General features: G+C 42.2%; 1 protein-coding gene across 1 annotated transcript in view; it reads left to right on the top strand.

The window, feature by feature from the left end:
- rimbp2a (RIMS binding protein 2a) overlaps window positions 1-14,872 on the top strand; it is a 58,953-nt gene that overhangs the window by 32,959 nt on the left and 11,122 nt on the right. Inside the window, exons 6-16 of the mRNA XM_051072862.1 lie at window positions 2,524-2,628; window positions 3,825-3,875; window positions 6,244-6,448; window positions 7,417-7,571; window positions 7,744-7,823; window positions 7,966-8,075; window positions 10,027-10,845; window positions 12,303-12,454; window positions 13,102-13,890; window positions 14,014-14,169; window positions 14,478-14,624. Of these exons, the coding sequence (XP_050928819.1) occupies window positions 2,524-2,628; window positions 3,825-3,875; window positions 6,244-6,448; window positions 7,417-7,571; window positions 7,744-7,823; window positions 7,966-8,075; window positions 10,027-10,845; window positions 12,303-12,454; window positions 13,102-13,890; window positions 14,014-14,169; window positions 14,478-14,624 (2,769 nt within the window). The remainder of the gene's footprint in view (window positions 1-2,523; window positions 2,629-3,824; window positions 3,876-6,243; window positions 6,449-7,416; window positions 7,572-7,743; window positions 7,824-7,965; window positions 8,076-10,026; window positions 10,846-12,302; window positions 12,455-13,101; window positions 13,891-14,013; window positions 14,170-14,477; window positions 14,625-14,872) is intronic.

Below are 14,872 nucleotides of genomic sequence, written 5' to 3'. Positions count from 1 at the left end.
CTCTAAGTTAAACCCTACATGTTAAATTGCTGAGTGGACTAAGCAAAACAAATTAGGAAGACCAAAGTCTAAACCCTTTATCCTTCTGTCATGCCACGTCATTACCACAGAGTCTATCTGCCCACTTTTTCACCAACATACTGTGTATCTCACTACATTTCTCCAACATCCCCACCCTCATGCTCATTTATATTTCACTTCACCAGTTCTGTTTGGCTCGCGCCGTTCATTAGATCTTGAGATTTTTCAGACCAGATTTTTACTCCCTCCTTTGGAAATATTCCCACCTCCCATGGGTTTGTTTTCTAAGAAAACTTTTAGAAGGAACGTGATGCAGCGCATGAGGTGAAGTGTCGTTGGTTTCATGGAGAGGCTCTTTTTTCATCGTGTTCTGGTCTGCCAATAGTAATCAGACACAGTCTCACCGCGCCGTGAGAGGCACTCTCATTACAAATCCTCGCCTCCCTGCATCTCCTATTGATTGTCTGTTTGTCAAGATATTTGAGAGAGAAATGTACCCATCTGAGAAAAACTGACCTGCTTCCTAATACAGCAAAGAGAGGTTTGTCACTTTCTCATTGTGTATTGATTATGAAGACAAAGAGACTATTTAGAGAAAATTACACAGGGCGATGTGGGTGGAGAAAGCAGAGATGGAGGAAACACAACATGAAAAAAACTGAAAAAGACAGACTTGGTTTATTTTAAAGGGTTCTTCAGTCAAGACTAATGAGATACAGCACTGTCAATCTTGGTTTTAAAGTTATATAATGTGGTAACAAAGGCTTATTGTCACATTTCTTTGGGGGAATTAAGACACTAGTCAGCAGACCACATCTTATTTTGAACCTTTCAATCTGTTATTGAAGAGGATAATCCATTTAACTAGTTTTTGTTAAAGAATTTTTTTTTTGTTTTTGTTTTTTTATTTAAATTAGTTTTTAGGTTTTATGGGTGATGGTACCTCTACACTCCTCACCTCCTTTTTATAGACATATATTTGTTGCAGTGGTGGTTGTTGCTGTTGCTCATTATATATGTAGAGGTGATTGCTTTGTCCAGCTGGCCTCAGTCTTCCAATTTGTTTATCTAGCACAGTAGTGTAGATCAGAGCTACACATTTATTTGTTGTAGTTACACAGCAGGGATCACTCTTATTTGTGAATGCATCTAGATTTTCTGTTTAGACGCCCGCCATCAACATGTCTCACTTTTTGCAGCAATGTTTTCCTTCTCATCTAGCTTTGATGAGAATTGAACACAGCCATACATTGACTTTTTCGAGCTGTGTTGTCTTGCTGGACGGCTGTCTGCTGCCTCCCTGCCTCTGTTTCCATTCAGTTTATGCTGAGCTCTTGAAATCCAGCTGCTCCAGTGGAGCTGCTCAGGTCTGTTTCTGTTTTAACATAACATCCCAGGGTGTTTCCTGAAAATGTAGGTGACTTCATCAAATGCTCCCTGAATGTTCAGGGGTTAAAAGTGTAGTTTTCACTAGTGCTCCAGTGACAGCCTCTCAGCCAGCCCAGTCCTCTGCAGCTTAGAGCTTCTCCCTGATTATGCAAAGCAGTGGCTGCCTGCTCAGGACACCTCGAAGCCACTCCGGGAGGTAAAGAGGCTTTTCTTATTTTTTTCAAGGGAGAGAGAATACAGAGAGAAAATGATGAATGTCAGAGCTTTCTAAGCTGTCTTTTCTTCTTAAGCCTGCAGAAACATCTTTTGCCTTAACTCTGTTTCTGCAAGATGTGGCAGCTGGTCGTGACTCCGCAGATAGATACTGTATAGTCATGACTCGGCTAATTTCGGAAAGGGTAGATTTGGGATCAGCGTGGGTGACCATGTGTGACAGCTTTGTCTGAGTCAGTTTGGAGTCAGTGGGTTGGATGTAACACATATACAATACAAGTTATATAAAAAGCTCACATTGTATGAAACCCTTTGTACTTACTTTGTAACAGTGAACTGAAAGAAATTCAGATTGGTGTTTAAAGTAATATTTCAACATTTTGGGAAATACCCTGCTGGCAGTTGCTTCATAGTTCAGACACAGACACATGACATGAGAGTGGTATCAATCTTAGCATGGAAGCTAATAAGCACATTTCATAATGTCAAACTTCAGTGAATACTTTTTTTCAATTTGTGTTTTAATGCAGGATTTTCAGGATAATCCTGATATCACAAACTGTGTGCACTTTTTTTCACATCAGAGTGCAGAATTGCCTGCTGCTAATTGCCATTCAGACAGATTGGGTTCAAATTCCTCAAAGGCTCCTTGCCAGAACAGTAGCCACCCCACTGCAGAACACACCCTCCTTTCAGTGCCAGTAGCAACAGTAGCAACAGCAGTATTCTGATAATTGCTGAGACTTTCAAGGTATAGCTGTATTGTATCTGTCACCATCAATAGAGAACGATTGTGTTTGGGATTTTCTTTTGGGATACTGTCAAAAATCATCTCCTAATTGCATCCTTCAGTATAACGATGTCTTGTTCCTCTGTCTCCCTCTTTCTGTTTCTCCCCAGCATATGCATGAGGCTGTACAGCTGAAGCAGCAGCTGCAGATAGAGCATGAGCAAGCCTTGGTGGCCCTTCACACCAAGCAGAAGGAGATCAATCAACTGCATAAGGTATGGCTATATGGATAAAGGCAAAAATGGAAAATTGGTTATTAAAAGCTTTATTTTTATGATTTTGACATAACCCTCCTGGGTCATTGATTTTCTGATAAGAGCAGTGACTTCATGCCAAAGCTCCTTGTTCAGTTATTGATGTGTCAGTAGCCAGTTTGTGCTGAATCACTGTCACTGAATCGCTGCTACTGTATCAGAGAATATAAAGACGTCAGAAACCTTTCCAAAAATCAGCAGATTTGGTTAGAAATGCAGTTTCAGCTGCAATGCTTTATTGCATATTGTTTGATCATGTGATGAAGACATCTTTGCTAAAAATGTAGCTTTTCTAGTTGTTGATAAATTTATACACCTTGGGAACATCTTTCAGTGTGCAGACATGACCTTTTTCTAAGTGTTTTTAAGACTGGGATATATGTGTTCCTACTCTGCCTAGAAGTCAAATAAAACTTAAGATATCACAAGGGACACTTGGACTTCAAGTGCTTTTGATACTTGTAAGACTGCTCACATATTGAGGATGTTAAATTATCTGCTTTACTTTTTACCAAGTCTGGCCCAGAGTGCTTGTACTGCATATTTGAGATTAGGAGTTAGTGTTTTATTTCTACATCATGTCTTGCATAAACTCACTCTGATGATTATCACTCTGATGATTATTTTCTGAGTCTACATTTTGGAATTGTTAAATGAACAGTTAATTAGCTTTAAACATTGTACATGCTGCATCTTTGTCCTGTTGCAGCATTAATCACTATTAATTGTTTTCAAAACATAAAAACCTAAAAACTTTCCAACAAGCCCATTCAAAATCCTATTATTCTAATGAATATGTAAATATTCTCAGAATACCTACTGGATTAGACCACTCAGGATTTGATATGATCATAAAAGAGCTGAATTGTGACAGCTTCCTCGGAAATCTCTGAAGTTTGTTGGTTGTCTGGTGTTTGTAGCGTCAGCCACTAACAGACAAACAGACATTAGCATACCCTAAAATAAATGTGCTTGTGTTCATCAGAGCTGTGCCATCAGGAGCAGGGATCTCTTCAAGTACCAGTGCTGTAATCAGCCATTGAGCCTCTGCCAGGATACTGGGTTGACAGTATGTCAGCTGTGTATTGTCTATTTTACCTCATGGGCTGTGATCACAGTGTCAGCTGTCACTGTGTGTTTCTGTGTGTTCTCTGCAGGCTCGGGTGCAAACTGACCAAGAGCATGAGGAAGCAGTACACCTGTTAGAGGTACAGTAACATGAACAAACACACATCTTTACCCAGCTTTACCTCAGTGTTACCTTTGATGAATGTAGTTTATCTCTCTGTTTTAAATTGATGAAATAAAACAAAAATGTCCTTTTGGGTGTTTCATGTAATATTAGACATGTGTTAGATAAAGGATATTAATAAGGATAAGTTTTTGGTCATAAACCAAAGTACTGTCAAAGTTCAAATTTAGATTTGCTTATGGTGCTAGAAGAAGAGTAAGGGGATCACCAAAGTCAGGAGGTTTCATCTTCTGGGAACAATGAGTGTTGTACAAAATTTATGGCAATCATTCGACTGCTAATAAGAACAATAAAAGTATGAGTTGTCCTGCCTTAATAGGTGCAACAAAACTAGCAAGAGACTGAGGGAGATGTAGGAAAAAACAGAGTCTGCACACGCCTACTCAACCCTGAGACAAGGTCTAATCAGGCCACATATGTGAAAACACCTGTGTGGGTGGACAGTAAGTGTGTAGTGATTTAAATGTTGGTCAGATGAGATAGGGAACCAGGCAACATACAGGACTTGTTGGGAACATTGATAGAAACCTCTGACCTGTGGCCTCTAACATGCTTCTGGATCCTCTTTTAATGCAGGCTTCTCAAGACGCTATCTGTTCTGAATGTCACTTAGACATAGGAACATTGTTAGGGTGCTCGCTGATGCCCTTTGCCCTGAAACAAGTGGTGTGGCCTTAATTATGACTTTAAATTTTAATTCCACATATAGTACCTGGTAAGTAATTTAATTCTCCATACCACCTCCTGTCATTTAATGCAATTTTCCTGTTAAAATAAAGAAAAGTTAACAAGGGCCAGTTACATGTTTGAAAAAATCAGACAGCCTCAGCAGGCTCAGCCATCCAATTAAGGCTAAAGTAATCCTGTATTTCTCTTTTTCTAGATTTTCTGTACTATTGTTGGGTACAATATCACTACAAAGTTTTATCACAACATTTGCAGACTCACACATCCCATTAGTCCTGCATCCAGGCTGACCTTGAATACTTTTACAAATTTCCCTACAATCAAATCACTGACCTGCTGTGTTTCATCACAGTGTTTAAGATGCTTGTCACTGGCTCATCTACTTGAAATTATTTTCTCATTTCACTCTAAATCCTTTTGTCACAACAATAGTGTGTGGGCTCCTTTGAGTGTAGTTCAAGTGAGGTCATGTTATTATCCATCTTAAGCACTTGAATAAGATTTTACTGAGCAAGCAGCCTGAGTTTGGGTCAGATAAACATCAAGGGGTTTGGTCAGAGAAATGGAAACTCCATTGTCAAGTTAGTTCTCATCTTACAAATCCACTGAATCAATTTACGGTCTTTTTCACAGGCCTGTTTCTGTGCATTGAGGGGCAGACACATAAACATAGCTCCACTGTCTGTTGGGTCAAACAGACAAGCATCAATGTTCTATACAGTCCTCAGTCATTTTGTGCTTGTTAGGCTTTTTTAGTTTGACTGAAAATATTTGTTTTTTCAGTTCCTTTTACTTTTAATTGTTTGGCCTCTATATATTTATCTGCAATGATAAATATGTTGTTGTTTTGCATCACATTTTCCTTTTTGGCATAGAATACAATAACATTTATTGATGTTTTATTTCTATACTCAGTATGCCTTTTTTCTTTTAATTTTTCTTCTTTCTTTACTTTTTTTCTTTTTCCCTCCTTTTTTGTCTGAACAGAACAATAAGGACAGAATGTTTCAGGTATTTATTTCCTCCCTGGTTAGTCATCTCCCTTCTGTTGCCTGTGTGAATTCTCAGCAAATCACCAGAACTCTCAAAGCCTTTAGTGGGCACTTTGTGCAAATTGAAAATCCCTATATACACTGAATGAGACTGGATAAGGTGGTGCTACATTCCCTTACCCATACAATACCCACTGTACATCCATACATCTTCCTCAGCTTCCTATGATATGTCGATGATATGATGTCTGAATGTCTATACTGTAAGTTTTATAATCCTCTTAACTCTTGGCAGTGCTCAGGCTTTGTTATCAGTTGTGTTATGTATCAGCAGTTGCAGCAGATGACTCTACACTTCCATATGCTTTGATCAGACTGCAGTACTTTCAATATAATATGCTGCTATAAGCTCGAAAAGGGCTCTTTAGGGATCCTTTTCTAATTGGTTCTGTGTTCGATCAATATTAACAGATAACACGTCTGCTATTCTTCAGAGAACTCCTATCTGAATAATTACATGTGATGAAGTACACTCCATGCTTTGTGTGTTGGAATATATTTTTCCTCATGTTTTGCTCTTTTTTTTTCCACTCCCTCCTCTTGTCCATTACCCCCATCTTTTGCTGTCATCATTGCTTGTCAAAGGTCAAGGTTCGTGACCTGGAGCAGAAATGCAGGTCACAGAGTGAACACTTCCACCAGCTGTCCAAAGAGCTGCTGAATTTCCGTTTGCAATCAGATACTGTGGACGTCCTTAAAATTAATCCCACTTCCACATCCCAGATCCTGCTCTCACCAGACAAGAAACTCCCACAAGTCACCATTGGATTTGAAGCCCAACCAGGAACAGGTGGGTCAGTAGTCCCACCTTATAGTTAAGGTCTGAGTTATTAAAAAAGTGTGTACATATTACATTTCTTACATGTAAATTTCATTATAATTATTTTCATTAGTAGTAGTATTTATTATTATTATCTAATGATGATTTTATATCTCCAGAAAGAAAATGTTACTAAGACTACAGGGTTAAATGTGAGGTCCACCCATTCTTAAAAATGTATGCACTCAAGACACTCGAGATAAAAGCGTCCACCAAATTACAGGTGATCGAAAGGCTTTATGATCAGAATGAAATGAGAGTCACAGTGATCTGATCCCCAGACAGCTCACGTAACAGCTGGATCAGCTTACTCTTGACCAGAGGTGGACACCGTTAACGGTGATACTGCTTATTCATGATCAATATCTACCCTAATTGATCACAGGCCTGATGTAAGACATGAATGTGGTTTAACACATTAGTATTCTAATGGCACACAGTATAACCTGCAGAGCCAGCAGATACAGCCATATCAGCGATTTAGATTTATACAGTCTGGCACCGACCAAAAGGTCTTTGAAGTGCTGGAAATCCTGTTTTATCTTCCTTTTCACTTGAAAAAGAGGGACCTCACTGATGCTTTTGTGCTAATGCATAATATTACTTACTCACAAGAGCCCAGTGTTGTAGTGGCTCCATGTTGTTGACTTACTGTAATTTCCTCAAGGATTCCCAGTCATTTGCACTTGTAGACTACAGTTTTCTTTTTTTTGTATGTCCTCTATTTTTCAAGTGTGTTTTTTCCCATGAGGACCTCAGTGGTATTTAATGACAAATATACTGCAGATGTTAGGTGTTGATGGGGATAGAATAGCCATGAAGAGCGTTTGCTGTACACTTGATTCAACAGGAGATCAATAGCTGTACAATCAGCAGCAAATGGATGCAGAAGGAATGACAGTTGCTCTTTATTTGCTATGGAAATCAATGTCTCCCAGGCGATGAGAGCGCAGCAAACACGCCGCTACTGATCTCCCAGTTATTGCCCTGTACGCCAGAGACTGGAGACAGAGAACGACCAGAATTGTCTGTCAAATTGAGCACCGTGACAACGGACTGCCCCAACAGCCCTCGACAGCTGACCCCATCAGAGGTTAGTCTGAGTGACACCACATCACTAAGACTCATGACATAATTGCATGTATAACTTAACATGTCTTCCAAGTTGACTCATATAGCCATAAATTAAAATAAAGGTGGTTATAATTATTGACAATGGTTGAATCTTAATTATCAAATTCATTGGTTCTGTTGTCAATCTATAGATGGAGGATGAGGCCAGCCCATCACCTAGGTCCAAGCCTCGCTACACAGGCCAGGTCCGCCTTTGCACTGCCCGCTACAGGTGAATGAGAATTTTATTGTACATAATCCTTTTAGGTTTATTAACAGCCCTTTTATTGATTTTAGATATTTTTTTCAAATGGAAGAAAAAGGTTGATCTCATAAAAACTAAAAGATTAAAGTATTAAATCTTTTCCTTTCAGTTACAACCCTTACGATGGACCAAACGAGCACCCTGAGGCAGAACTCCCCCTTGTGGCTGGGAAGTATCTGTACGTGTATGGAAACATGGATGATGATGGCTTCTACGAAGGTGAGAAATTAAACAGGCCAACACAAGTGTTTTGTGTTTGAGGTGGAGATGACATGGAAAATAATATCAGCCTTAACTTGCAAGGTAGTCTTGAGCAGGTGCTTAAATGACAAATGTAAAAAAAAAGTGTCAGTGTAAAGATGAAAGATTACAGCGCAGCAGGAGGTGTCCTCTGTTGCTTTTCAAGTTCTGTGATTTTGCCTGAGTCCCCGTCTGCTGCTGTAACAGAGAATGCCTGACAGTCATAACAAGTGTGTGCATCATCATGTATTAATTATCTCACAATGAGACAAATGCCAAAAAGTGTGTCAGCTTACAGTTGCCCCCCAGTGAATTAGATCTATTTACAATATTCTGCTTGGCACCTAAATCTTTTTAAAATGACCATGTTTGGGAAGCACTGACTGTTGTTGTGTACTTGTTGACATAGCACTCTATGTGACATTACAATATGACATAATCAAAATTTAATGTGAAGAGATTATAATGCTGATGCAGTCATCGCTGTAAATACTGCTACAGAGGATGCTGTCATGTTATGCTGTCATGCATGACAGTTGCAGCACTTGTCATCATACTTTATACTGTGTGTGTCCATCATATAACTGTTGGCTATTTTCATCCTCTGACCTCCTCTTTATCAGTGCAGTGTGTCTGTATGTGGGTTATGTTGCCTTGATTTTCAAGATTGTTCCCTTTGAGACATGTGAAACATTGAGCTCTATTTTTTGAATGCTCACATGTTAAAGTTGTCAGACCTCTTCAATACCTCTTCAAAATCTAACTAACATGACTGCCCCCTATCAATGTCTGTAATTAATTAATACTTACATTAAAGTTTGTTATTTTTCCACAAAATGATGGCATTGTTTTGTTTACCCTTGTATGTGTTTCAGACTGAGTATACTCCATTGCACCCGTGTCACCAAGAAAAATTCCAGTACACTTTTTATGAGCGGTGATTGGAGTGATTCTCTTGCATAATCTCTTTAGAATTATGAAGGCTTCTCCATCAGAGGCAATCCTAATCCCCCTAGCTAGCAATCCTGCTGCCCGCCACAAACACAGTAGTACTCAGATGCAGTGATTCATTAGCTGTGGGCGGTAAGATTGCATGGCATCGTGGAGGAGTCTTGTATTTACCATGCAGGAGGGAGACAGGGGGGCCTCCGACCAAGCTGTTGTCAAGATGGGACCTTGGTCCCTTTTAGCTTGATGACTAATCCAGTGTGGCTCAGTTTAATCATCAGCACACACAAACAACACACTCACTCAATCACACACACACATACATGGACGCACACAGATGGTCTTAAGGTCTTCCAGGCCTCAGTGGAAAAGGGATTGAAGGACAAGATGATAGGGAGCTTTTGGAGACAAAATTTTACCCTTTGGGAAAAAACTACAGAGCACATCTAAGCAGCATTTTTTTTCTGCATTGACCGCAACATCTACATGCTCAGGGGTGTTCCTGGAAATGTTCAAAGGCAGTGAACTAAAGTTCAAGTTCTTTGAAATGTTGAAAAGGAGTGTTTGCTCAGTTCTGTGTTTACTGGATAGAGTATAAAAGATGGCATCAGAGAACCAGTGGTACATCTTACATCTCAAGGTGGGAATAGTACATACTGTGTATTTACATATCTCCCACCTCTTCGCTCTCTGACTCATTCCCACCTTGCAAGTAAAACAGCCCACTGACAATTATGGGTATTCATATTTGTGCTTTCCTTTTGTCTTTGTCTTGTAAGGACCCATTAGTGAGGCTTATTTTAACATTTCTGGGTGGCATTACAGAGGTGCACTTTACTATAGAGACAGCTGTTAAAGGATAGTGTTTTCAGGTGCTTGGCATTAGACTGTTTGTTTGTTAACATGAACATGAAGAATGAGGCACAAAATTGTGCTGTTTATTTTCTGTAACTGTCTCTCTATGTCTCTCTACGTGTCACAGGGGAGCTGCTGGATGGCCAGCGAGGACTTGTCCCTTCCAACTTTGTGGAGTTCGTCCAGGACAAGGAAAAACCAGCAAGTCAGGCTGGGGAGGGAGGGGAAAACCTGGGCCCACTGGACCATACACCTCTTGCCTTGATGGCAGTGGATGGAGGTGCCTCCCAGGATGGCCTCCTGAGCTCAGCTAATGCCTTGGTTCCCTGTAGCAATGGGACAGGCGGACCCCTTGACCCTGAGGACCTGGCTGAAGATGTTGTGCCTTATCCCCGAAAGATCACCTTGATCAAGCAGCTGGCACGGAGCGTCATTGTGGCCTGGGAGCCTCCACTAGTGCCTTTGGGCTGGGGGAACATCTCTGGCTACAACGTGTTAGTAGACGGAGAACTTCGTGCCAGTATACAGTACGGTGGCCGGACCAAGTGTTTGCTGGAGAAGCTGGACCTGGACAGTTGCGTTCATCGCGTGTCTGTGCAGTGTGTCACCGACCGGGGCTTGTCAGACGAGCTGCGGTGCACCTTGCTGGTGGGTGCCAATGTAGTGGTTGCGCCGTGTGGTCTGCGGGTGGATGACATCCAGCGCGACACTGCCGAGCTATCCTGGTTGCCCAGCAACAGTAACTATGGTCACACCGTGTTCCTGGATGGGGCAGAACATGCAGTGGTAAAGCCAGGAAGGTATAGACTACGTTTCCTAAACCTGAAGCCCCTTACAGTGTACAAAGTGACGGTGGTGGCACAGCCGCACCAGGTGCCATGGCAACTGCCGCTGGAGCAGAGAGAGAGGAAAGAAGCTGGTGTGGAGTTCTGCACTCAGGCTGCAGGTCAGCAAGGTTCATTTCTATACATAGACAGCATCAGTGATAAATACTTAGCTCCATACCAGTGGATTATAAATAGTATTTTGTTTTTTAAATATTTTAATCAATGTTGTAGTCTGTATATAGGACAGATGGAGAGTACAGACCGCTACTACTCTGTTTATGTTTACTGTAATGTCAGCTCTAATATGTAACATAATGCTATATCAATTTTTAAGTTATTGTACTGTGCTGTAAGAGAGTACAGTCCCGCATTGCCTTACCATGCCATTGTTGTGTATTGTATTTTGTCTAGGTCCAACACCATATTGCAGAACAGGTCAGAGAGAAACATCAGTCCTGGGCTGGGTTTCCTATATGTCTTAGCACTAAATGATCTGTTTCTACTGAAAACCAATGGGGAAGAGATGACATTAGTGCTATGATAGTTTTGGAGGAGGGTTATAGTCATGAAACTGAGAGTGACAATAACCTATTGTTCAGAATTAGTTAGTTAAGGGATGTGGGCAAAATGGCATTTTGTCATGGTTCTGAGATTGAACTTTTCATCCACAATGTAATTTGTGTATCTTATGAAATTGAAACACACTTTGTTTTTTCAGACCAAATTCAAATGCAATTTTGCCCAAGTTTGCTTACTGCACAGAGCACATCACTAATTAGAGAACAGCCCTGCATCACCAGATATGATCAGTTATTATTATGATGAGTCATTTCCTCAGCCTATAGCCTAGCCTAGAATAAGCAGTTCTATATAAAGCAGTGTCCCTCCACTGCTCACTGAAATGACCATTTTGTATCAGTGTGCATTTGCTTCTGCTCGAATGCAGTTGTGCATGTTTTATGCAGTGGTCCAAGAAAGTGAAAGACAAAGAATGGGCTGTAGTTAGTCTCTCTGGATTGTGTCCTGCATGCTGAGACAACAGTGTTTCTCTGAGGAGGCCCAGAAGTCCACATTTTTTTGTTTTACTTAATTTTTGTTATCTTAGTGTATGTGGGTTACAGAGTAAGACTAGAATAGAGGAAAATTAATTACAAAAATAATAGAATTTCATTTCACAGCTCAGTTTGGTTATGGAGAATCTTAGGTTAACCATTGTTGGTGTAGTCCTACAATAACTTATCATATACAGTAATGACATTTTAGCACTTTAACACTGCACACAATGTCTTGTGAATGTCCCCTGTTAGCAATGTCACATTATCACAAGTATCCGCATGGACTGTGTATCTTCACAAAGTATAAATAAGATGTTTTACAAATGTAAACATGCAGGGCAAACTATAAATGCCCCCCACCCACCCCCACCCCATGTGGGCATTTCTATGCATGGTTGTGAGTGTGCCCATTTGTGCATTTGATGAATGCTTCAAACCCTTTCCTCTTGTTTGTATGTTTGTGATATTGAAACAATAAATTATTACATTTTATTTCTTACTCCTATTCTCTCACCTCCCAGGCCCTCCCCTGCCTCCTCAAGATGTACAGGTGCTCTGTGGGCAGGCTCCAGGGGTCCTACAGGTCTGCTGGAAGCCCCCAGTCCTCTCCCCCACAGGCACATCTAATGGGGCTAATGTCATTGGCTACGCAGTATGCACTAAAGGACAGAGGGTGAGTTCGCAAGTGACTATATGCTTATTTTAGCTCAGTATTTTGGAGCTCATCTTGCGTTAAAGGCCTCACTCATGATTAGAGGGGAAATAAGTGACTTTATACAGGATCATGTACAGTAAAGAGGAGCCGGTTTGTGGACAGTTTACAAGCATATATGATCCATATTTCAAAGGTCTACATGCAATGCGCAGATACAATATGTAAAACATGGTGTGAATTGTCTAATCTTGTTTAATCCAGTTGAAACATGAGAACATGCATCACAGATGGGATGCTAATAGCCTTTGTCACTGAGTGTGGCATTATGTCATCAGTGCCCTCAGCACACACAGCAGTGCCACCTACTTGTGATTCAGTATCAGTGCATGTCTCTCAGTGTGGGACCTGCAAATGTCTTGGAAAGGTCTCTCACTCCCTCTGGTGACTTCCAAAGTAAATCAACACACAGTAGCTGAAAGTGTGAATCAACACTGAACCACACTGAGCAGCAAACTGCTTCTGCACTGCAAAGAAGATACAAACCATTTTCCTATCTAGAAATGGTATGATGTCTTGAATGTGATACTGATGCTGCTTTAGTTGTTGTTGATAATGATTACGCAGTTTTTGTTGAAGTTAACCTTCTATTTTCTCTTTGAATCCAGATAGCTGAGGTGTTGTACCCAATGGCAGACTATGTTACTGTCGAGCTGACAAGGATTCAGTGCCTGGAGGCCAGGGAAGTCATTGTCAGGACTCTGTCAGTACAGGGAGAATCCCAGGACTCCCAAGTCGCCGTCATTCCAAACAACCTGCTTGTGCCTCTACCTCCGCTTCCCCTGCCACCACCAATGCACCCCCATGCAGGCCCCCCTCCACACCCCCATGCTCAAGCCCACCTCCAATCCCCTCACCTTCCCCTTGCCACGCCCCAACTTCCTGCTCCACCCCAGGCACATGGACAGCCACTCCCGCCCCATCCTCCACACCCTCAAGCCCAACCGCGACTCCCCCACCAAGGCGGACTCCCGCAACCCCATCTCCGACCCCCACATCCTCAGTCCCAGCCTCTACATCTTCAACCCCGCCCACCCCACCCACCCCATCAAGGTCCCAGGCCCCAGCACCAACTGCCTCTGCTACCCCACCCACAACCCCACCCTATACCTCAGAGACCAGTAAGTGCCAGAGACCTGGATACCAAAGAGCATGCGGCCCACCATGGGGGAGCTATTCCACCAGGCCAGCCCGGTTGGGACCCCACTCGCTCTCCCTCCTCCCAGCCTCCGGTGCCCATGCAAGGTCACACCCTCGAGGCCCCTCCCCCCGCCAATCCACGTTCCCCTTCACCCCAGAGGATTCTTCCGCAGCCCAGGGGCACCCTTATCCCGGACACCGTGGCCAAAGCCATTGCCCGAGAAGCAGCGCAGAGGGTGGCAGCAGAAAGTGGCAAGGTCTGGTAGAAATGGACGTGCTACATCATAATATATTATAGATGCCTTTAGCTTTCTATGACTCTCTCAAAGTCCCACTGTCATTTCCATGTCTCTGTTAATCACTGTTCCTAATGTTTTCAGGGGGACAGGAGGCAAGGCAGGTATGGAGAGCAGGGTCATTCATTTCACCAGCATCACTCTGATGAAGAAGAGGAAGACGAGGAAGGGTTTGCGCGCGGGCGTCGGAGAGGACCTTCAGTCGATGAGTTCCTCAGAGGCTCTGAGCTGGGGAGGCCGGTAAGAACAACATGACAAGTGATGAATCCTTTGTCCTCTCCTTAGCTTCACCTCCAATGTGTTTTTTCACTGGAAAACCTCGTAGGTGTGTGTATTTTTGGATATGTGTGTGCATGCATGTCTGGGTGGTTGCATGCATACACTCCTGTACCCCGTGTCTGTGTGTTGTGCGTGTGCTCCGGTGGCGTGTGTTTGCCCATCCATGTGTGTCTGGTGTGTGCATGTATGTTATGTACGTATGTGGACTTAAACAACTGCGTCTGTGTGTTTGTGTCTGTTTGTGCGTGTGTGTGTGTGAATACCAAAAGCCTCACTATAGTCACAATGAAGATTATCACAGCGAAAGCAGCCGGGGCTCTGACCTGTCTGACATCATGGAAGAGGATGAGGAGGAGCTGTACTCTGAGATGCAGCTGGAAGAGGGACGCCGACGCAACTCGCACAACACACCCAAGGTGCAGTTCTTTGCACTTATTCTAAACCCAAGAGTTATAACCAGCCAAATTTATTATTCCTTAGTGAACTGCACAGGCACAGATACTTCAATTGAGTCTGCTGCCTTGACTTGCATTTGATATGTGTTATTAGCGTGTGTGCTGAGTTTCAGTAAATTAAAAAAAAAAGGGGGAGGGGTTGAAAGTTTCAGCCCATGGATAGAAAGGCAGAGACAGCGTGTTTGACCATTACATGACCATGAAGATGA

This window comes from Lates calcarifer, linkage group LG9 (assembly GCF_001640805.2).
Source record: "Lates calcarifer isolate ASB-BC8 linkage group LG9, TLL_Latcal_v3, whole genome shotgun sequence".
NCBI classification, from domain to species: domain Eukaryota; kingdom Metazoa; phylum Chordata; class Actinopteri; family Centropomidae; genus Lates; species Lates calcarifer.
Note: the sequence above shows the minus strand (reverse complement) of the source record. Positions and strands in the feature narration are given on the sequence as shown.